The 25,601-nt window shown below is 34.7% G+C and overlaps 1 protein-coding gene across 8 annotated transcripts in view; it reads right to left on the bottom strand.

Annotated features, from left to right (window-relative positions):
* Positions 1-25,601, bottom strand: part of TANC2 (tetratricopeptide repeat, ankyrin repeat and coiled-coil containing 2) — a 288,365-nt gene that overhangs the window by 125,267 nt on the left and 137,497 nt on the right. For all 8 annotated transcript variants that reach the window (XM_016128285.2, XM_016128304.2, XM_016128256.2 and 5 more), the window contains one exon: positions 2,237-2,385. In XM_016128285.2, coding sequence (XP_015983771.2) covers positions 2,237-2,385 — 149 coding nt within the window. The remainder of the gene's footprint in view (positions 1-2,236; positions 2,386-25,601) is intronic.

Here is a 25,601-nt window from a genome sequence, read left to right as displayed (position 1 = left end):
TGTGAGAAAAGGCAAGCACAGCATGTAGCTACTCCACTATCCTGACTGGAATTCCTGTGTTTTCACTTTTTTAATCTAAAAATTGGAATATAAATAGATCCTACCACACTGGGTTGTAAGAAAGCTTAAACAAGATAGTGCAAATAAAGCAATTAGTACAATGATTAGTACACAGTAAGCATTTAATAAATGTCAGTTATTATCATCTATGAAAAATCTAAAGTTCGGAAATGTTAAGCGACACGTCCAAATTTACAAAATAGGAGGTGGTAGAGTTGGAACCAGAATACAAGTTTTCTACCTCCTGGTTTGGTGACTATTCTATTATACGATATCACTTTAAGTACACTGAATCAATGATACTACTCATTTACTTATTTCAGACCATATTTTTCAGTAAATACACAAGTAAGGCGCGCTCCATAGATTTGTGACTTTATTCAGAAATCATGGCAACATGCTGTAACGTGCAGTATCTCAGAAACAACAAAGTACAAATTTTAGCACCTGAAGAAATGTAGCTTTTTAGAAACAACAGGGTCCTCAGAAAATAGACTGAAATGTCATGTTAGCTAAGTCATTTTTTAGAGCAGACACATTTTAACTTGTCACGAACCTCAAGAAATAAAAAGTAAAATAAATGTCTTATTTATATCAATATTTAAAAAGCCCTCAACACATATCATCCTCATTTTTTTATTCACAGGGAATAGGACTTAAATGGTTACAATGTAAACTGATGAAAAAAATCATCACTCCTTGCCATCATGACACTGCATTCTTCTATGAGATACAGAGCAAAAAACCCCAGAGCAATGAAGTGAGGAAGTGAGGTACACGGGGAAAGCATTCCAGTACGAACGACCGTTTTATGTGTTCGAGGCATGACAAGGAGGTCAGGGTCACTGAAGAGCTGCAGGTGAAAGGGCGAAGGGCAGGAAATGATGCTGGAGAGGTTTGCAAGGGGTCAGACCAGGTGGGGCCTTTCCGGTCATGGTAAGGATTTTAGATTTAATTCTAAATTGGATGGAAGTACAGTGGAAGACTGAAAGCAGAGAAGTGAAAGGATCAGATTCCCATTTTACAAGGATCTCTCTGGCTATCATGTACGCAGACGACAGGGGGTGATAGTGGAAGCAGAGACCTATTAGGTGGCTATTTACCCATGCGGTAAATATTTATCTAGCACCTACTAATTACAGACACAGCAGTAAAAAGAACAGGTAAAAGTTTCAGGCTTTCCAGTCTTACATTCTAGTAGCTGTTGTAGCCCAGGCAAGAAATGACAGTGGCTTGGACTTAGGTGGAGCAGTGAAGACTGTGAGAAGGGATCGGAGTTAGTATACATTTTGAAGAGAGCCTACATGATTTGCTGGAAGAGTGAATGTGGAATATGACAGAAAAGTCAAGAACGGCTCCTAAGCAACGCAGATGATACCGTCTACTCAGACAGAAAACACTGCAGAAGGAGAAGGTTATGGGAAAAAATGCAAGGGTCCAGATTTTGACATGTTAAATTTGAGATTTAACATATAGGTAGAAAGGTGCTGTAGGCAGCTCTATACGCGGATCTGGAGTTACAGGAAAGGCAGGGCTAGAGATAATGTCTTGTTATATTATGTTTTTACTATTTCAGTTTAAAATATTTTCTAATTTTTTCTTTGATTCAAAGGCTATTTAGATGTATGTTAATATCCAAACATTTTCTAAGTTATCTTTTAGCTACTGTTCTGTTAAGTCATTTTGTAATTGATTAATTCTACCATGGTCACAGTAATTGGAATCTTTTGAAATGTGTTGAGATCTGCTCTATAGCTCAGCATGTTATCAATATGGTACATGATCCATGTGCACCTGGAAACAATGTGTATTCTCCAACTTTTGGGTATGGTGCTCATATACATGTCAATTTTGTTTGTTGGCTTATTTACTTATCTACTTATTTATTTTCTCATTTGTTCAATAAATGAACCAAAACCTGAAAGTGGCTTTTTAAAGCTAAGAATGAAACTAAAAGATGTTTCACAAACTGAAGAATATAGAAATTATGAAAAACTTAAGTTATATCTCCAAGCCTCAAAAGGCATTCGACTGGGATTATTCTCAGAACACGAACACATACACACACACACACACCCCAATCCAACACCCCCCCATCTCCCATGACATTTTTCCTTTCCTGATTTAACAGGATGATTCATCTCATGTTTCACAAAGTTGGTTACAAGCTGTTTACCTGATTTTCATCCTGTACTTCCATGTTGTATTGGTCACCTGGCTGAACTTCCGTGACTTTCTCTCCAAGGAGGAAACCCAGACGAGTCATGAGTGTGTTTGCTGCCTCATCTACAGATGGAGGGGGACCAAGATCCTGTTCAGCATCACCTAAAACAGGAAGACATTGAAACACATGAATATTTCATAACAAAATGGCCGAGTTCTGCAAATATTCTTATATTCAGTTTGGTCGTTTCCTTTGTTTTCACATTCTAAACCCAAAATTACAAGGTCCCTGTCTAGAACCTGATTTTTCCATGTTTATATATTATAACTGCTATACAGTCTACTCAGATTATCCTCTACTTAATGTGCTCAAAAAGAGTCTGAATGTTTTTGTAACTTACTGAACAGCAAAAGTTTCCCATTTCCTTGACAATTAGACTTCCAATACTGTCCTAGTCTTGGGATCTAGTTCCTGGCTACAATCACTACCTTCATTTAGGTTCATTCATCTTTTTTTCACCCTTAAAATTTGTGTGAATATCCTTTTTTTATTTTGAAATCAGTTCAAACTTACACGAAAGTTTCAAGAATAGTACAAAAAATATTATTTTCCTTAACCATCTAAAAGTACTGACATGCTGTTTCATCCTCTCCAGATAGTATGTATTTCCTTATAAACAAGGATATTCTCTTACATAACCATAGGACCAGCAGAAATATCAGGAAACTAACATTTTACATTACTATGCTCTCATCCACGGACCCCATTTAAGTTTAGATATTTGTCCCAGTAATGTCCTTTCTAGAAAAAAGATCCAACAATTCAGGATTGTATAATGCATTTAGTTCTTAGTTTTTTTTTTTTTTTTATCTCTTTTGATCTAGAACAGTTTTTCAATCTTTTCTTAATCATGACCTTGAAACTGTTTAAGATTTTAGGTCAGCTGTTTGCATGATGTCTCTCCATTTACATTTATCTAATGTGACCTCATGATCTGATTCAGGTTATCCACTCTTGGCAGGAATATCACAAAAATAATGCTGTGTTAACTTTGACCACTTGGTTATGGTAGTGTTTGCCAGATTTTTCCACTCTAAAATTATACTTTTTCACTTTGTAATGAGTAAGTATTGTGTAAAGGAATTCTTTGGGATTATGTAAATATCCCAGTCCTCAACAAAATTTTAAATTAAAAAAGGTTTGTGATAAAATACACATTACAAAATGTGCCATTCTAACTATTTTAAGTGTAAAATTTAGTGGCATTAAGTACATTTACAATGCTCTACAACCATTGCCACTGTCCATTTCCAGAATTTTTAATCTTCTCCCAAATAAATTCTGTACCCATTAAATAACTCTCCATTACCCTCTCTTACTAACCCCTAGTAATCTCTATTTTACTTTCTGTCTCTGTGAATTTGCATATTCTAGGTATCGCATATAACTGGAATCATACAATATTTGTCCTTTTATGTCTAGCTTATCTCACTCTGCATAATGTTTTCAAGGTTCGTCCATGTTGCAGCATGTATCGGAATTTCACTTTTTATATTTCACTCCTGACTGAATAATATTCCACTGAATGTATATATGCCACATTTCGTTTACTTATTCGTCTCATGCTGGACATTTGTTTCCACCTATTAAATAATATGAATAATGATAGTATAAACATTGTTGTACAAGTATCAATTTGAATCTCTCCTCTATAAATTATTTAGCATCCATTAATGTTTCTTGGTTGAATTGACTAATATTATGTTTGCCGAACAGTGATTTTTCAAAATCATTACTCTTTCTACAGTGTACTTTCTTTTATCCATTTATCCATCCATCCATCCATCCATCCATCCATCCATCCATCCATCCATCCATCCAAACTCAAAGATTCTTCTCTGATTCAATGAGTTGTAGTTTGTTACTATCATTATTTAGTTGCTCAAATTGTCCCAGAGTTGGCCAGGGTAAGCCCTTTCAATTTGGCTTCTATACCTTTTAACATATCCCTGTCATTTTCTGAGCACTTCTTTGCTTTTTGGCATAAGATATTCCAGGCTCATCTTGTACTCTCCCCGCCCTAGTCCTGGACTGAGTCTTTTTTCCAAGAAAGCCCGGTTCTTTTTAGTAGAGAAAGGTGTTCAAACGATCAGGTACGCTCACTGCTATTAGGATGTCACTGACCTCTCCAGATCACTCAGTAGGCAGAGTCAGGCAGTGTGTTCACACATACCCATGCACACACACATATACACATATACACACATTTGCATTTACACATATTTATATCCATCTTTATTTGTAAATCCACATACACGTGCACAAACATACACATATACATACACATACACATGCACACACACATATACACATATACACACATTTGCATTTACACATATTTATATCCATCTTTATTTGTAAATCCACATACAAACACACATCCTAAAAGTTTACAGTGACACTCTAACTCCAGTTTAATACCATAGGGTTAATTCTAGTTTTCCTCCTTTCCAAAATTGTAATTCCATTCTCTAATAGTGAGAAATCTGGCTCTCATTATCCTTACTTATTTAATCTATTCCCCCTACATGTAACAAATTCCGCTGTTGCTCATTGCCACCCTGCACACAGATGCTCTACTAATCCCTACTGAGTTCCCACCCCATGCCAAACAGACCCGAGCTACCACTTCTCCCACAGTCAGAATCATTTTTTCAAAGTTGATATGTAATTAACATATGTACCATAGTGGTTACCAACTATAGGAATTATTCTTTTTCAAACCTTTTCACTGAGGGATGTTGAACAAAGTCAGTATAAGGTTTTCCCTTTATCTCTAAATAGAGAATTTATAGAAATCACATAAAAAGGAACCTGAGAACTCAAGATGATCTGTTCTAAATGTGATGCAGAAGTAATTTACTAAACTGAATATCTGTTCACAATAACTCGATTCGCTATCAACATTTTTTCAGGGTTTATATATATATATATGTATATATATACACACACACACACATACATTTAGATGCATTTAATCTAACCTTGTAACAATCCACAATAGCACACATCCTGTCAGACATCACAAAAACAAATTTTTTTTTTGGAGTCAGATATGTCCTTTCAGCATTTGCTACAGTGTCATATAATTTGATGCCAAAAATACAATAGCTTCTTAATTTTTAGGACACTTAATATTACACTATAAACTATTCCAATGACAAGTGAGATTTATATTGTTATTATTCAATTTAATAGTTATCTTAACTTTTCTACTAAAGTCACAAGCTGAGGGTCAGAGGAAGGGACTATATGTATATCTTTGATGGAATTCAAGTGTTCCATCTGTGAAAAATCTATATAGAACTCTCATTGAATTTATGTCAGAGTAGAAAAATTGGCTCAATTTCCCCTTCTCTACTTCCTCTCCAAGAGGCAACAAAAATTTCTCTGCCACAGAACAGAAATAAGAGATTGGTAGAATGATTTTTACATTACAAATATTTAGATTCCCTCTGAGAATGATTAAAAGCTTCTTATTCCTTGATAAAATAAAAAGGTAATTGCTACATTCAAATTCATAAATTACCCTTTTCCCTTCTAGAAATTAAACTGGCTAAGCTTTTACAAATTCTCACATAGATTCCTGACTTGTAGATTTTCTGGTGTTCCATTTCACTTTTTTTTTATAGAAAGTTATTCTGATAATTACCAAATATATTTATTTACATGTTAACATTAGGTATAATGAGGATATATATAACATGGAGAAGTTACAGTTACTGACTTTGAAACATTTATAATCTACATGAAAAATAAGACATGGTTCATTTATTTAACATATAGTGCTTATTATGTACAAGTCACTAATCTAAACACTTTACAAATATTAATTTAATCTTTATAACAGCTTGTAAAGTAGGTATTATTATTCTTATTTTACAGAGAAATTAAGTTGCCTACTCAAAGTCACACAACCAAAAATGGTGGAGCCAGATTTATAGTCCAGGTTCCTTGACTCCAGAATCCATGCCCCCAACTAGTATGTCATATTGCCTCTCTCACCAGAAAGTAATATTACAATTAGTGAGCATGTTTAAATAATACACAACTTATTAACAGGCATATCACTTACAGTATTTGTGATATTATGCTATAATAAGAAATACATATTCAGTCTTTGTTCTCAATTCCTGAAATGGAGCTTCTAACCTCTTGAATTTCCTGAGTGACAGGGGTGAGAGAAATGTCTTTTGTTTTTCATAATAAGCCCCTTTCAATCACCCATGAGTTTATATCACTGTAGTGACTCTTAGCGGGATACTAGATAGTGTCAGGATAAAAACTGGTTGCCAGAGGACCCAACCATGTGTTTAGAGGACTGGAACTTTCAGTCCCACCCCTGAACTACAGGGAGGGAAGGGAACTGAAGATGTAGTTAATGACCAAGGGCCAATGATTTAATCAATCATGTCTACATAACAGATTTCCATGAAGACATTAAACAATGAGGTTTGGAGAGCTTCCAGGTTGATGAACATATCTGCCTTTGGAGGGGGTCGTACACCTGAAACTCCGCAGGGACAGAAGCTCTTGCGCTTGGGACTTCCTGACCTCCCCCTATGGACCTCTTCATCTGGCTGTTCATTTGTATCTTTTAAGATATCCTTTATAATAAACTGGTAACAGTAAGTAAAGTGTTTTCTTGGGTTCTGTGAGGCATTTTGTTATTTTGAGAATGTTAAAGAGCAGGAATTATACTCTGTGTAAGCTTTTGAGATTGGCTTTTTAAAAATTCAACATTATGCCTTTAAAATCTATTCAGATTATTGCCTGTTTCAAATAGTTTGTTCCTTTTCATTTTTGAGTAGTAATGCATTGCATAGATGAACCACATTTTGTTTAACCATTGACCCACTGGAGGACATGTGGGTTGTTTCCAGTTTCTGGACAGTTTGAATAAAGCTGCTGTGAACATTCATGTACAGGGTTTTATGTGAACCGAAGTTTTCGTTTCTCTAGAACACACACCCGGGAACACGATGGCTGGGTCCGTGTCCCTGACGGACTGATGGTGGGTACATGCTTAACTTTTTCTTCTGGTTATGTTCTCTCTCCTCTTCTCCTTGTGGGACTCTGATCTTAGCAGGCTTCTTGAAGTGGGCTCATAACTCACTTCTAGTCTTTTTTCACTGTTTTACTTTTGATAGTATCTCATTTTTTCCCCTGCAATGTCTAATCTGATGTTAACTCTACCTATTGTATTTTTAATTTAAATCTCTGATAATGTACTTTTTATCTCTAGAAGTTCACAGTGGGTCATTTTTATATGTTCATGTCTCTAAAATACTATTTCCTCTATCTCCTTGAACCTATGGGTTAAAGTTATAATAACTGTTTTACTGCTTTTGTCTACTAATTCTATCACCTGAATAATTTGGGCATTGACTTTGATTGACTGATTTTACTCATTATAGGAAGTATTTTCTAATTCCTTTGCATGCATTTTGTTACTGTTGTGTGTGAATTTTCCTTCTTGGCCATTTGGATACTATTTCTAAACTACTGAATTACCTACTTTGCATTATTAAAAATTACTAAAGTCCATTATAATAATAAGAGTATGTATAGTACACGAAATATGAAGTAAACAGTTTTTGATTAAAATGCTAACCGTTATTCTTAAGCTATCTGTAATAACATAGTATCTAACCTCATTAGATTTCACAACACATTACTATGCCATACTACACACAAATGGCAGGCAAGAAGCTATAATTATGTATTATAGTGTCATGCATTATTCACAATAGTCCAAATGTTACTCATTTAAGAAATGAGTTTAGTAATGAGCTAAACTCTTCTTTTTCTTCTAAGCTTTATGCTCATGTCACTCTTATTCTCACCGCATCACTCTAATCTCTTAACTGCTTTTCTTCTATGGTTCTTATAGAGGCTGAAAAGAAACTAATATTTACTACTTTTAAGAAGTCCAAAAGTTCATATACTTTATATAACACTGAAATATTTATGGGAGAAATGATATAAAGATCAGTTCTGGCTGAAATTGCTACAAAAATGGGGAAGATACAGAGAAGCAAAGTTGTCAAAATTATTGTTTTCTGCACTACTAGATTACACTATAATCTTTTCGGTCCTCAATAAACCTTAGTCTTATAATGGTACATAGACAGGACTCTTTTGGGTTACCTTGTGTATGTCAAGGATGGGGAATTATATCAAGGCACAGAACTTAAGACTAAAAATATATCTCATATTTTTTACATATTTTAAAATGATAACAGCTAGTACATACGTGGATTAATCATATGTGAGGTGCTGTTTCTTAGTATTTTATATATATTAGCTCATGTAATTATCACAACCGCTCTCTGAGATACAGCACTCCTATCTCCATTTTACAAATAAGGAAAGTGAAGCACAGAAGGGATGAGTAACTTACTTAAATTCATATGGCTATTAAGTGGCTGGGGCTAGGTAATCTGGACCTAGAACTCAAGTTCTTAACCCCTAGAGTTATATACACTGTCATCCTCGATTCCAGTCTCTTCCCGTGCTGATGGGCATCACTCCGTACCTCTTCCCTGCCCAGGGCATTTGCTCAAAATTCTCGAAATTCTTCTTAAATCCTCATACCAAATATTTCACCTATCTTTTTGTCTCGTCCATGACCATCTGGGCGATGTGAAGAGGGTGTCATCTTCATAACCAAACACGCCCAGTTAAGGTATGTCCCTAAACAAAGATAGTACTTTCCTTGAGTGGAATTCTACTTGTGACTTCTTTTAAAATGATGAACTTGGAGTATGATAAACAAAACAAGATGGCTGGTAGAGTGTTAAAAAATAATGAGGCACAAAGTAAACCGTACAGCATCCATACGTAATGCTTATAAAAGCTATTTAAATTTACAGCTCTTGGTTTTATTTTGGCTGTGTGGGAGTAGTGTGTTTATGCATTAGGCTTTGCTCCCAGACCACGGAATGAGAAACACTAAAGGATTCTAAAATTTACAAGGATATGGAAAGATCCAAGAATAGTAAAGAAAACTTGAAGAATGACTTTTATTACTTAATATCAAGAATTAACAGAGGGTAGGGGGAGGGGAGAGATAGACAGGGTAAGGGGAGTCAAATATGTGGAGGCAGAAAGAAATCTAACTATGAGAGGAATATACAGTGTAAATATACATATGCCTTACTGTTAAAAAAATTAATATAATGCTAAAGTAATTAAGGCAGAGTATAACTGAAAAAGTATAGATAAAAAGACCAATGGAACTGAATAAAGATTCCAGAAGCATAGCTATACATATATAATTACCTCATTTAGGACAAAGGTACCGCTGCAATATTTTAGTAACAGAATAGTGTTTTCAATAATTGGTGATAGATCAATATGACATGAATAAAAATAAAACCTGTTCCTACCTCATATCATATACAAAAATCAATTAGAGATGAATTATAGACCCAAATAGAAATGGATTATAGAAAAGTAAAACAATAAATTTTCTGTAAGACTAGCCAAAGACTTCTTAAACAGGAAAAAAAAGGTGCTAACTATAAAAGAAAATATTAGTAAAGTGAAGTTTATTAATAAGAAAAACTTCTGTTCACCAAAGATCAATAAAGACAGTAAAAATGCAAGCCAAAGAGTGGGGGGAAAAATATCTTTAATTCATATATCTTACAAAGGACTTATATCTAGAATATATAAAGAACCTATACAAATTAATAAGAAAAATACAGACAGTCCAATTAATAAACAAAAAAAATCTATATGAGAATTTATAAGAAGACAGCCAATGACCAATAATCATAGGAAGAGCTGTTCACCACTACTGGGAAAATGATAACCAAAACTACAATGGGATACCACTACATACGCACAGTGCTGAATAAACCTGAAAGAAACAAACCGATAAAACACTCGACAATATGCGGTGAAAGAGCACTTAAATACTACTGTGCTGGTGGGAACAGAAACTGGTTATCATCAAATGTGGAAAAAATTTTAAGAAAACCTTACAACTCAACATATATGTCCACTACCAGGTATATACCAAAAGGAGAAGTATGCACCAAATATATGTAAACAAACATTCATAATAGAACTGTTCATAATAGCCATCGATAGTAGACATAATGAAATATGACATCAATAAAAGAGAATCTGATATACTACTGAACAAAAAATATGTATAAATGATTTCATTCATATAAAGTTTGAAAACCAGTAAAAGAAATAATTGATAAGGGTAATCAGAATAATGATTATGCTTGTAGGGAGTGGAAAATGATGTAGAGGAAGAATGAGAAAGCTTCTGAAGTGCTAGTAATGTTCTATAACTTGATTTAGGTGTGATTACATCGGTGTGTCCACTTCATAAAATTTTATAGCTGCATTATTATAATTTGTGTATCTTTCTGTACTTACGTTACATTTTAATTTTTAAAGATTACGGAAACTGTATTAAGGACAAAGGACACTGGGTTTGAGAATGAAACAATATTCATAATACCCAGGTTTTTTCCCTCCAAGAAGGATGTCTAGAGTTATGAAAGTAGCCAGTGTACACAGGAAATATTTTATAAGTTAAAGAAAGTACTAGAGAGCAAAGCAAAAAATGAACTTGTCTTAGAAGAGTGGAGGGAGGAAGAGGTGGGAAGGTGTTCTTGGAAGAGGCTATATTAGAATTTCTTGTGATGGAGGAATCTGATTTTTTTAACAGAAGAGTTAGGGAAAAAGAACACAGGGAATAATTTTCAGATTCAAATTCGGTATGACATACCACTCTGACACAGATACAGAACTCTAAGATCAAATCTGATTAAATGTAATATATTTAATGTTTTATTTCTGGAATAACAATATTGGTAGTAGCACTAATAATAATAATAACTAACAATGAGATATTTTTGTCTGGTACTTTTCTAAGTGCTTTACGTGTATTAAATCATTTAATCTTTACAACATTTCTTACCTTACAAATAGTAAAAGTGAGGTATGCAAAGATTACATCCTTGCTTGCCCATGGTTCTACAGTTAGGTGAATGACAGAGTCAATATTTGTCTGGGTTGGCTGGCTCCTCAGCTTATATTCTTAACTAACTCATTATTTTGCCAGGAAATATGTGATAATATTGAGTATAAATTGTTTACGTGGTCATTTTATTTATTTTTATCTTAATAGTATCCAGCGGAATTATCTGATGATAAACGATTAGAAAAGCATTCATTAATTTAATGAATATTTATTTAGTACTTTCTGTGTGTGTCTAGCACTGTATTAGGTGTTACATATTCATTTATGAAGAAAAGGCATAGTCTCTATTCTTAAGGTGCTTATGGCCTCATGGGGAAATTAGAAAATAATTTAATTAACTCATAGTGAATTAAACTCTATGTTAAATATAATGTTGAAAAAAACCTAAGTGCTGAATATTTCAGAACATTTTGGTCTTTATTATTAAATTAAATTTATTGGGGTGACATTGGTTAACATATTTATGTTTTAAGTATGCCTTTATTTTTCTTGATGACACTAATTCCCCTTTCAGACATGGTTTATACTTTATAACATTTGCAAAAACTGCCTTCTACTTGAAGTAGCCAAACTGCAGAGGGATTAAACAATGATTAAAATTGTGCCAAGACATAAAAACAAACACAAAGATCAATGAAACAATAGAGAGCCCAGAAATAAATCCATACATATATGGTCAATTAACTTAAGACAAACAAGGTAAGAATTTATAGTGGAAAAAGAACAGCCTCTTCAATAAATGGTGTTGGGAAAACTGGACAAACATGCAAAGGAATGAAATTAGACTATTTTACACCACACACAAGAATTAACTCAAACAGATTAAAGAACTGAATGTTTGATCGGAAACCATAAAAGTCCTGAAAGGAACCATAGGCAGTAAGCTCCCTAACATAGGTCTTGGATCTTTTTTGGATCTGACTCCAAAGGCAAGGGCAACAAAAACAAAAATATACAATTGGGATTACATTAAACTAATACGCTTCTGTAGGAAGGAAATGAAGGAAACCATCAACAAAATGAAAAGGCAAGCTAATGAATGGGAGAAGATATATGCAAGTCACGTATCTGGTAAGGCATTAATATAAAAAAATAAGATATATATATATATATATATATACATATATATAGTCATACAACTCAATTATAAAAAAAATCTGATTAAAAATGGGCAGAAGGTCTAAATAGACCTTCCCCCCCCCCTCAAAGAAGACATACAGATGGCCAAAAGGTACATGATAAGATGCTCCATATCACTAATCATCAGGGAAATGCAAATCAAAACCACGATGAGCTATCAGATGGTAACCAGACATAGTGGTGATCATTTCACAGTATATATAAATATCAAATCATTATGTCATATACATGAAATATGTTGTGTGTGTCAATAATACCTCAATTAAAAAACTATGCCAAGGAATGAATGCCTAATAGGTAATGCATCCAAATCCCTAATCTGTATTCCACATATGGTGAGGCTACACAAAGTCTAGTTGCATAGACTCTCTCAATTTTCAGCATTTTCACATTGGGCTGTTTACATTTTCCTTTATGATCTGTTAATTATAAACTGCTTGTTCTCATCTATTTCAAATTACTCAGAAAGCTGTATTACATTTAATCAAATAAAGAAACCCATACTTTCTCTCTAAGAGAGTTACAAAACCTATGATTAGCTTGGCCCAATTGCCAAAGCAAACCTGGTTACATTTTCATTTCTTAGTTCTTAAATGATTACCTAAATTTTCCCTTTTCTGATGAATATTGAAAACACGGATGACTACTAAAAGCACAGGCTATTTGTCACATTAAGTGCTGAATCAAGAGGCTCTTCCACATCCTCCCAGAACTGAAATCCAGATTGTGAGACTCACTGCGTACCAGCGACCAAGACCCAAAGCAACCACCACCGGCTGAACTCCACTCACAGAGAGGCTGACTTTAAAGCATTTATTCCCATCTGCCCCCACCACCACTTCTTAGTTTTCTTGGGAATACTTAAAGAGGGGGAAGAAACCAACGAAACAATTGTTGAAACTGGGGGATGAGTAATGTGAGCTTCTTGAGTGTGTTTAAAACTTTACATGATAAAAAATTTTTTTTCTGGCTTGGCCTTGTGACTTTACTTGGACCATGGAATGTTATGGGCAGAGGATTGAGAAGTGCCTGTGCATTTGGTTTTGTTCTTGTTCTCTGCTGACCCACCAAGAGAAGAGCTTCTCTTCACCTGATGCTCCTTTAGCCTGGACTCCAGAAAGAACATAGGCAGACCTGAGTCCAACCTGAACCCTAGAGCTGCTCAGCCAATGCGCAGCCTAAAACAGAGTCATTCCAACCAACATTTGAAAATCCACAGGTAAGAAAAAAATGCTTATTTCTGGTCATTACAAATATCTGAGTGCTTTGTTACACTGCATTATTATGAACATTTAACTTTTAGATATTTAATTTTTCTCAAATACAACCATAACAACTTGCAAACTACAATGACATACTGGTGGTTTTCCTATCATGTATTTTCTGATCAATATAACCATTCTCTTACTCAGCTTCATATGCACTCTCCGTTGTCATCTTAGTCTAGATTCTATTTCTTACTCATCTATTGATCTCTTTTTAAAGATATAATTTACATACAACAATCATATTCCTATAAAGTGTACAATTCAGTGAATTTTGACAGATATACACATCTGTGAAACTGCCTTCAAAATCAAGATACAGAACATTGCTATCATCTCTGGAAGTTTCCTTGTGTCTGTTTAAAGTCAAACCCTCTCTCAGTCCCTAGCCACGGGCAACCAGTGATCTGCTTTCTGTTATCTGATATTAACTTATATTTTCTATAACTTCATACAAATGGAATTAAATAATATATATTCTTTTTTGTCTGGCTTCTTTTATGTAGCATGTTTTTGAAATCCATCCATGTTGCTGAGTATTTCAATAGTTCGTTCCTTTTTATAGCTGAGCAGTATTCCTTCACATGAATTTACATTTTGTTATTTGTCCCCCACTGATGGACACTGGATTGTTTCTGCTTTTTGGCTTCTATACATCAAGGTGCTAGGAACATTCATGTAAATGTCTTTGGGTATATTTTTTAATTTCTCTTGGACAAATTCAAAGGTGTATAATAGCTGGGTTATAAAGATTAAACATTTTAAAATTTAACCTTATAAGAAATTGTCAGTTTCCAAAGGGATTGTTAAAAATTACATTCTCAGAAGCAGCGTATGAGTTCTAGTTGCTCCATATTCTCACCAACATCTGTATTGTGAGCTGTTTTGAAGCCAGTCATACTAATGGGTGCCCAGTGGTATCTGATGGTTTTAACTTGCATTTCTCTGATTACTAATGATGTTGAGCATCTCTTTCTGTATTTATTGGCCATTCTTATATCTTCATTTGTGAATGTCTCTTCAAATCTTTTCTATATTTAAAAAATTAGGTTCTCTTCTTGTTAGTTTTAAGAGCTATTTATTTTGGATATAAGTCTGACAGACATATGTATGTTAATATTTTCTATTCTACGGCTTGGCTTTCCCTTTTCTTAACAGTGTCTTTTGAAGAGCAAAAGTTTTTAATTTAGAAAAAGTCCAATTTTTAAATTTTTTGTTTTATAGCTAACACTTCTTATGTCCTATCCAAGAAACCTTAGCCTACCTCAAGGTTGCCAGGATTTGCTTCCTACCTCTTATATTTAGCTCTATAATATACTTTAACTTTTGTGCATGGTATAAGGTAAGGGTTAATGTTCATTTCCCACTGAATTTCTCTCACACCGTTAGTGAAGAATAATGTACATCTTTTAACTTTGTTATTTTCTGAAAATTGCTAGGTCATTTTCATTTTCATACAAATTTTACAATCATGTAAATTTCTAAATTTAGGATAATATAAATCTTGTAAATTTCTACAAGTATTTTTTTCCTTGGGATTGCGGTGAGTCAATTTAGGGAATATTGCCTATTGTCACAGTAAGTGCTGTGACAATATTTTAACAATATTGAATCCTTAATTTTTAAATACAATATATCTCTTCATTTATTTAGATCTTTAATTTGTCTTGGCAATGTTTATTTATAAATTTAGTGTTCATGTTTTGTTAAATTTATCCCTAACTATTTCATGATTTTGGATGCTATTATAAATGAAACTGTTTATTTTCCAGTTGTTCTTTGCTAGATATAGAAATACTACTGATTTTTATATAATGACCTAGCTGTCCTTCTCTTTTGAACTTGCATTAGCACATTTGTGCAGATGTAATTGGAAAGGTATGTTGCAAGTACTGGTTTGTCTTTGGCGCATTGCTCTGCTAATACATAATATAATAAACATTATATACGTATATACTATGAAGGTAACTGGAGTTGGAGAGGGAAGTTCCACATTCACTGTGAAACGCTGACATACCAAGGCAGGTTCTCAGGGGCTTGTTTTACACCAAAATTGAGAGAAACAAGGATGAGACACTCAAGACTTAAAAAGCTCTAGTATTAAGATTCGTAACCAGAAAAGGGAGTTGGACAAAGATTATCTCCTGAATTCCTCAGGCATGTCCCTAAACTTTCTTTAATGTTAGTAGCAACAATTTGGGGTGGAAACAACTTGAGATGTCATTATAATGTTTTTAAACTTAACTCCAGAAACCTGGTTCTGAGTTCCTCCAACTGGGAATAAAGATGGGGGAGTGGAGGTAGTGTAAGGTTGTAAGAAAATGAGGCTAATAAGAGCACTGTAAAACTAGGGGTGCTGTAAAGAAGTGAAGGATAAGTTAATACTAATTCAGAAGCCTGAGGAGAGCTGTAGTACTAGTAAGCTACAAAAGGGCTTTACCTTAGTGACATGAGATGACTAGGTCAAAAATTGATTAACGTGGAATGTGATACATTACCAAGGTATTAATAGATTCAAAGTCATGTCCAGATCTGCCTTTGTCATTGGGAGTAATGGCATGGCAGCTGTCATGAAGGTCACAAAGTGCAGATGGGAGAGAATGGCACAAGTTGCTGCAGAGAAGGATGCTAAGGTAAAGGTGTAAACAACGCAGGCCAGGAAAAGGAATAACCTGCAACTATGTTGGTCCAAGTAAAATATTGTCCTTGTCATTTTTACTACCACAGGTGCTGTGCTGTAGTTCTCATAAAGTGTAGTGTAAAAATCACTTTGCTTTTTGTGTACATAAATGTGAGTCTTATCAAACAAAAGCCTTTCTTTTGTATATATTTTTTTTTGTGTTCAAACATGGAAGTCATATATGTTTTACATTAGAATACTGCAATTATGTTATTTGACAAATGTATGGAAATAAATGAAGATCACCCACATAAGAGAAAGCAAAGGCTATTCAGAGCTTCCTACAGAGTAAAGGAGTCAGCCACCATTACTTGCACTTGACACAGACTCAAAAGCAGGCAGAACAGAAAAGCTTCACAGTGGGGAAAAAAGGAAAGTCTCAGGTTTGCTCTGACTGAAGGCACTCAGCATGAAGAAGCTGAAGGTGAGCTACTAGAAGCCAGGTGTCCTACGTGATTGGACAGGGGTGCATATTTAGCTCTTTGTGGTTGGTCCTAAGTTGGAAGTCAAAACAAATACTAGGGAAGCTGCCAGTTAATAATCAAGCCCAGGTCATTTTGTTCCAGTTGTTACAGGGGTTATTGCTGGCTTCCTGGACTGGCTGCTGGACATGGTAGTCTCACTTCCCACAAGTCTGACTTGTAGATAGTAAGCTGACTTCCTGAGCTAGCTGCTGAAGATTGGAGGTCAAGAGTTCTGTTTTCTTATATGTTCTGGCTATAGTATATATATTCAGTTTCTCAAAAGATAGTGTTAAGTTTATTCTTGTTTTTCTTTTTCCTGATCTTTAAGAATACATGTCACATGGCTAGTAGATATTTTCCTGAAATCCTCATTCTTTTATTTTTATTATGTCTTCTAATTGCATTTATTACAGTTTACTCACAGCTGATTGATCTCAGCTGGCTGCCTTGGCAGAATTCTCATTCGGTGAAGTTTTATGCCCCTTCCCATGTGCTAATCACATTGGCCTTGTATGCAGCCTTTTTCTCACGGAAGGAGAAAGTTTAGCAGAAATTTAAAACAAATAAGATACAACAAATCAAAAACCTCTGAAAGAAAATGCCACTTCCCAATTCTTGACACCATAGTGAAATTACAGTAAGTCCTCACTTAACATCCTCAATAGGTTTTGCAACTATAAGGAAAACTACACACACAATGAAACCAATTTTACCATTGTCTACTTGATATAAACAAGAGTTAAGTTCCTATGGCAACTCACCATTACAATGAATGATGCTGAACCTGCTGCACTTAACAGGGATTAAAAAACCACAGTCCCATCTGTTCAAGTATACGAGCCCCTTTGTAGTAAATTAGAGAGTGAGCTATTCTTAATAGAAAGAAAAATATGTCATTTACATATATTTATAACACACTAAATTTTTCATTTTCTCTTCCTCTGACTTCTTGGGTACATTTTACTCATTTCATTCAACACAAACTGAATGAACATCTACTGTGTAGTAGTCACTACACTAAGCACTGTGTATACAGTGGTTAAGCATAAGAGAAGAAATGCAGCAAATTATCCAAATGGCGTTTTTGATACCTTTAGTGTTTATTTTTTGTTGTTTGGATGTTTGAGAAGAAATGGTTAAGGAATAACTATTATTCGAAAACTTTCACAGAAAAATGCGTTGGCGATTCAGCTATACAGCAGTCCCCCTTCGTCTGATGCGTTGCTTTCCAGTAGTTTCAGCTGCTCACGATCAATAGTGGTCCGAAAACATTAAGTAGAAAATCCCCAAAATAAACAACTCATAAGTTTTAAATTGCACGCAGTTCTGAGTAGCATACAATCTTGCACCATTTTGCCAAGGACGTGAATCATCCCTTTGTCCGGCATATCCACGCTGTCTACGTCACCTGCTCATTTGTCCTTTAGTAGGCATCTCAGTTATCAGACTGACTGTTGTGGTATTGTAGCGCTTGTGTTCGAGTAACCTACTTAATAATGGACCCAAAGCACAAGAGTAGAAATGCTGGCAATTTGGATATGCCAAAGGGAAGTTGCAAAATTTATTATAGATATATATATGCATGTCTGTATAGGAAAAAATATAGTATATATAGCTTTTGGCACTATGCAGTTTCAGGCATCCACTGGGGATCTTGGAACTATCCCCTGTGGATAAGGGAGGGGACTACTGTAGTTTAATTCTTTCTTTCTTCTCTGTAGGGCAAATACCATATCATCTGCGTCATTATTTTAAAAATGTTACTTGGTGAGGGAAAAGATAAGGCGTATGTTGTACTAGCAAATTCATTGTCTAGAATAAATTTTAACTAAGAAAATAAGCATCCTTGCTCTAGTAAGGTACCAGAAAATTGCATCTGTATTTTATGCTCTTGATTGTAATGGAAGTTTTACATGTATACAAATAAATTCTAACCAGTGTTCTTTCACATTAAGACTAATAAATAGAAAAATTATTTATATAAAACAAATAATACTTTTAGATTTTAAGGGTAGCTTTTTTTATAACATCAAAGATAATTCACATGGATTAACAGAAGAATAAGGTTTTAATATATACATTAGGCATCTTGTGGTATAATACAAAAAATGTATTATGTGGCTTTTGATATTCTATGTTTTAATAAAACATTAACCAGCAGATAAGAAAATTTCCTTAAAATTGGTTTGTAACAGAGCCAAACAACAGAAAGCCAGACGGTAGTAAGCTTGTCTCATGATCTTATTCAAATGTTAAAAGAAATTCTCCAATCATTTTGCATAATGACTCCTACTCCCTAATAAAATTTTTTTCTAGCAGCAATATAAACATCAGCTTCATCTACTTTCAGTTATAATTTAACTAGTAAGGCTATTGTAGAAGGTAAGATAAAAGCAGAAAACATAATAATCCTAAATCCACCTCAACGATCTATAAAATACATTGGGGATTCATGGCTAAATGAAACAGACATTTAATTTCCCTCCACAATCTAATTGTAATAGGTCAAATAATGCCAGATGGAGATCAGGAGGAAGAAGGAAAGTTTTTCAGCGATTCAGAATCATGAGTGATATCATAACCACAAGAGGTAAAATTTGTCAAAATTTTGATGCAGAAGATTGACTTTATTGACACTGAGTTTCTAAGTCCAAACCAGAGACAATTTGCTAACGACATGGACCATGAACCAATTCTAAAAGCCTGCTTGAAAGAGAACTTCTTTATATTTCAAGTCATCAACTGGCTAATAATATCATTTCAAATTCTTAATATATACCTCTCAGAGTTTAAGGGGACTGGTTTGTCCAAGGAGGTAGTGTTCTAAGACTGTTTTAGTGTACAGTCTGTTCCTATCTAGCTTCATGAGGAGCAGAGACCATTGAAGTAAAGATGCTTCTTTTATGTACCTTAAGATGTACATGCAACCTAAAACACAAATGCTAGAATTTCTTTTCTCCAAAGAAAACGATGGTGATAGGAACCTTTCAGTAACTGGATACCCTCCAGCTGATGACAACTAATAAAAACTGGACAAAATATATTTTAAAAACCTTTTAAAAATCATTAAAGACTTACAAGGTGGTGATAAATTTTCAAGACAAGAACAGAGAGAAGAAAATCCAGATCTTGTGTGGCGTGAAGGGCCACTTTAGCATTTGTTAACGCGGAAGAAAGGCTTGAGCAAATGAGCTGTGCTTTTGACTGTCTCATGAGGTCAGAGACAGTCAAAAGGTCAAAAGTTGGAACCTAGGATCTGCCAAGAGTGGACATTCTACTAAAACACCTGCACTTTTGGTTGAGACTCTCAAGAACTATACCCTAGGAGTAAAGGTAAATCAGAAGTAAACTAGGCCTTGCAGTCCTATTTGTATTGTCTCATTAGACTGGAAAACCTCAAACCTTGAACTTGGATTGAACTTGTCCCAGGTGGCAGAAGCAAATGAAAAGCCTCTGGGGTGGGGGGGGGGGGGAGGGGGAAGGGCACAGGAGGGATCTTCAGATTATTTCTACAAATACTTAAAAATATTAAATCCAGCATACAAAAATAACTAAGGGTATGAAAAGACAAGAGAATTAAAAGAAATAACGGGCAAAATAAATAGTGGTAAAGAAGATGGGGTTAGAGTACTGTAATTAATCTCAATTATTGGATCAAGTATAATGTTTCCTCCTGGTATAGCTAAACCATAGTACTTAATAACAAATGATATTTCAAAGTGTAGCATATGTAAGCTAATAAAAGATGTAAATCAGGAACTTGATCTAAGGTTCTCTGATAATGCTCTTTTAGAAGTCTGTGAATTCCCTGAAATTTATGTTTTAATAGGGAGAGAGTAAGGAAAATTTCTTTCTCCCATTCTCCAGTTCTTCTCTGCCACCTCCTAAGGAACATAACGACTCCCAGTAATCCACAGCAGAGGCTGCAAACTCAAATACCTTCAGGATACAAGCAGTTTTAATATACCTGGCCTGGCTATGGGTAACGGTGGTAGGATTGACAAAGTATACGTCGAACTGCAGAGTACATAGCAAGCCTGAAGGTATTCTAATTTTTTTAAATGTGCTTGCCAGTTTTTATCCAAAAAATTTTGTCTACTGCTTTACAGTTAAATATGAATTGGAGGTTAGTTAAGATGGTGCTATGAGACGTTTTCCATAATTCTGAGAATGACCTCTCACTGTGGGGGGTTTAGAGGGGCTAAAAGGGGGAAGAATGGTCCCATGAAAGTAGATGAGAAAACTAGATCCACTTTTTGCTATCAGTGACACATGTCATTGTCAGTCCTCAACTGGAGTAAAAGATTCCCAAGTCAGGGCAGGTGCACAAAAATCTAAGGAACCTTTTCTCATAGGACTCCATCTCTGGAAAGTGGAAATATTTGAATCTCTCCTATCTACACTTCCTTTCTCTTGCTTCCCTTCTAAACTACTGCCTTCTTTAAACTAACTCACTTAGGGCCTAAGTTAAAAGAAACAACTCTTAGGAGATCTTCCCTGTTGTAGAGGGGAGTTTTCAGATGCCTAGCTTTTGCGTATGGAATGGGAGCTGGCAATGATGCAACTCTGTTAGAACACTCTTCGTCTTTGAATCTTATTAATTTTGGTTTGTTAAGGCTATTTTCTAGATAAAACTATTACACAGGGCAAACAACCCTAAATGTTTTATTTATTTATTTTTTAAAACTAGACAATATGCGAATTGTATGTAGGTGTAATTATCTGGAGAGGTTGTTCATAAATTTTATCAGTAATCATTTCCCAATAAATACATCAAATTGTCATGTTGTACAACTTAACCAATGTTGTATGTCAATTATATCTCAATAAAGCTGGGGAAAACAAAGAAAAACTATATGCGCCCTAAAAAACAATAAATAAATTTATCTACTTAATCTTCAATAATCCTATAGGATTTTTACTAAAAACTTAGATATACACGAATTAATAGAAAAAACCTTACACACACACACGTGTGGTGGCTCAACGTTTTGCTATTTAGATATGAAAACCTGGTAAGAAGAAGTACTTAGCATTTTTAGAAACTCATCGGTTTGGCACTTCCCTAAGAGAACAGACTTTTAAATGCTTATAATCTTCCATCACAACATCCCATTATCCCGATTCTCTCCCACTAGAAGTGGTAATCACTGTAAAGACAGGATACACAGAGACAGAAAGTGCTCACTGCTGGCAACACTTACACTAGTGTTTCCTTGCCTACATAATTGTCCCCAAAGTACAAGAAGTTCTACATCCACACTGATGCATGATGATATCTGGCTGAAATGAAAAGCGATAACTGACAAGCTCAAGACTCTAAATGCTTCAGTGAGATCTCTGACTGATGTTTCTCCCTGAGCATTCCTTTGGGGTTTACACTCAAGTTTCTAACGTCTGCTTTGAACAGACATATGTCTGAGATACAAATTACGGTAAAGATGTGTTACTTCTGTAATATAGTATTTCCATATTATTTATTCCCTTAGTGGCCTGGATTTCCTTATCCATAGCACAGTTTATTCTAATGTGGAAAGCAGGACATTCATACACTGGTCAACATAAAAGAAGTATTATCCTCAAAAGTCACGTTTGTCTAATTTATTCTGTTGGCTTCCAAATCCGAGATTTGTTTTTAGAAATTGCAAACGAAAAAAACGCGATGTTAATTACCCAGGCTTAAAGAGATAAGCACCATTCTAGGAAGTATTTCACTGTCCTGTAGTAGTCAGCACAAATTAAGCAAAGGGAACGACCTACAGATAAGTTATAACATAAAAAGGGTGGGATACCAGGATCTGGTGAACCAGTAGCTAAAATCTTCGAAGAATGAGTGGCACAACCTGAGTCCAGAGAAACTGCAACGGGAAAGGGTAGTGATTGGTATGGTTTGATGAAGTGAGATTTAAAGCTGAAGTATTAGGGGAAAAAGCAGAATAGTCTAGAATCAACTCTCCTGGGTTAGCTCTTATTAGAATTTGAGTATATTTCATATACTCCTGATCAATTTTTCTATCCTTAATATCTACTATTATAAATCCTGAGTATCTACCTCTACCTTTTATTCTGATGTTTCTCTTGTTTGAAAAATGTTCCATTTTTTTTAGTAGCTGCTATTATTTCATAGTTGAGAATATTTACTCATTTAACATTTGCTGTGTACTAGATAGCATACTCTGGGGAAACAGTGGTGAAAAAGTTGAACAAGTCCCATGTTCACAGATCTTATAGTTTAGCATAAGAGTTCATGTAGCATAAACTAACATCTCAGTTCCCTGGATCACAATTTATTTAATCCCGTTCTATGTAAAATATCTGTTCTAATATGGTGACTATAGTCTAAAATGGTAATTGGATATAATGTATATAGTTTATTTATTTTTTTTTTAGCATGAATATGTTTAAAGACTGGCCATTTGGATCAGGGGAATAATGTTATATTTTGAAAGACAATTTTGAATAGTGGTACAAGAGAAAGGTATAGTATAAAGGGATGGTAAATTATCTTTGTTCTTCTCCCTTTCTACGTTGATCAAGGAGAACAAATCAGTACTGGGAGATAAATCCACATACGTTAGCTGTGCATCAGAATCTTAATATGGCATCATGAGACAGATTTCCCAAGCCCATACCTCATGAAGTGGAATGAGTTACTTTATATTACTTAGTTATTGTCAGTGAATATATTTTTCTAGGTAAGTCAAAACTCATTAAATTTAAAAGTATAGTGGCATTGCTTATAACTTGCTTAATAGTCAGTACACATTAATCTAACCATTTGAAGTCTGTAAATAATCTGTACAAATAAATCAAGGGGAAAGACCTATAGCCAGTCATAAGAGCAGTTAGGAAGTTTTGAATATAAAAAGGGTGGAGTACTAAGAATACTATGGGAATTTTCTATTGGGATGCAAGGATGAGAAGAATTCATGCTTCCAGGCCCTGAATGAGCACATATTTTAAAAAGGAAGGAAAATTCATTGCTGCATTTAAGCAACTTTCCTAAAGATTCCAATCTTCTCCCTTGAGTGTGGACCTACTGACTTGCTTCTAACAAATGGAATACGGCAAAAAGTGCTAGGATGTCACCTTTGAGATTATGTTATAAAAGACTGTCACTTTCACCTTGCTTGCACTCTTCCTGCCTCTCGCTTGCTAGCTCTCACGAAGCGGGTTCCCAAGTTGTAAGGTGCCCTACTGAGAGGCCCACAGGGTAAGGAACTGAGGGTGGCCTCTGCTTAAAGGCCAGTGAGAAGCTGAGACCTTTGGTTTAACAGCCCACGAAGAACTGAATCCTTCTAACAACGATGTGTATAAACTTGAGAGATGACCTTCCACAGCTGAGCCTAGAGATGACTACAGGCCAGGCTGTCATCTTGACTGTAGCCTGTGAGAGACCCTGAGCCACAGAATGCAGTCGGCTAAGTCGCATCTACATTTGTCACCCACAAAAACTGCGAGATATTGTTATTTTTTAAAGTTACTGTTATGGTAATTTGTTAATAGCAATATATAACTAATACAAGGATCTATGCTCGAGGGTACTCAATAATAGTAAATAGAACTTAAGCAACACCCCCACGAGTCTTATAAATAGTATAATGAATAACTTCTGGATAACGAAAAACAAAAAGACAAGGATTTAAGTGACTTAGAGATAAAGAACTGCAGTGGTGACATCAGATATGAATCGGAATTCACAAATCTCTAGTTTCTTGGGTGTCAAAACTCAAGTTGAGAATACATTTCTGTCCTTTGCTCCCATATAATTTTTCATTAACATCGGGCTGTAGGACTATAATATCTACTGCTTAGGAAAAGAAAAACAACAACAAAAAAACCCCATTTATTTTCAGAAATAAATCTATAATAATACATACATGTGAGAGATGTTATTAGCCATAATAACTGATGTTCTAGATATTACACTGAGTAAATTATGTGTATTTTCTTATTTAATCATTACTAACACCTTATGGAGTGGCAACATTACTCTCTTTACAGACAAGGAACCAGAAGATTAGAAAGATTCATATAAGTTATACAGCTGGTATGTATCACAGCTATAACTGAATCCAAGCTTGCCTGATCCCAGAGCCTGAGCTATTCACTGCTATGAAAAACTGCCTCCATTGAAAAACCAAAAAAACAAAAACCACACAACTTAGTATCTATACATAGACATCAACTGCTTGTGAAAACAGACAAATGACTAAAGATTACAGGTTTAATTTTATCCTCTTTGTGAAGCACTCATAAAAGAGCCTTACCTAAAGCATTCCTAGAAAAAGGCACTAAAGGTTCTAAAATGCTATAAGTATGGCTAAGATTTATATAGCACAAATTATGGACCACATAACTGTTATTATTTGACATATTTTAATTTATTATATTTTCACAGCATGCCTATGGTGTAGGTAATATTATAATCCCTGTTGTAAAGATAAGGAAATTAACCATTCTTGTGGTTAAGTAATTTGCCCAAGGCTCACATGAGTAGTAAGTGGCAGAGCTAGTATTTAAACTCTGTCTGGCTCCAGGTCTATATTCTAAACTAGTGTAGTTTAGTTTACTCCAAATCAGAGGACTTTACTGCCTCAAAACCAAAATTTAAAATGGTTCTCAGAGTTAATGGGAAAACTGTCCATTTGGATACCTATCTAAATGATAGATCTAAGCACTATACTCATAGGCTAAGCCTTCAGAATTCGTGATGCAAAAACACCTTGAGAAAAGTTAACCTAAAAGTTAGTGTGAT

The sequence above is a fragment of the Rousettus aegyptiacus genome, unplaced genomic scaffold (genome assembly GCF_014176215.1).
Source record: "Rousettus aegyptiacus isolate mRouAeg1 unplaced genomic scaffold, mRouAeg1.p scaffold_m13_p_6, whole genome shotgun sequence".
NCBI classification, from domain to species: domain Eukaryota; kingdom Metazoa; phylum Chordata; class Mammalia; order Chiroptera; family Pteropodidae; genus Rousettus; species Rousettus aegyptiacus.
Note: the sequence above shows the minus strand (reverse complement) of the source record. Positions and strands in the feature narration are given on the sequence as shown.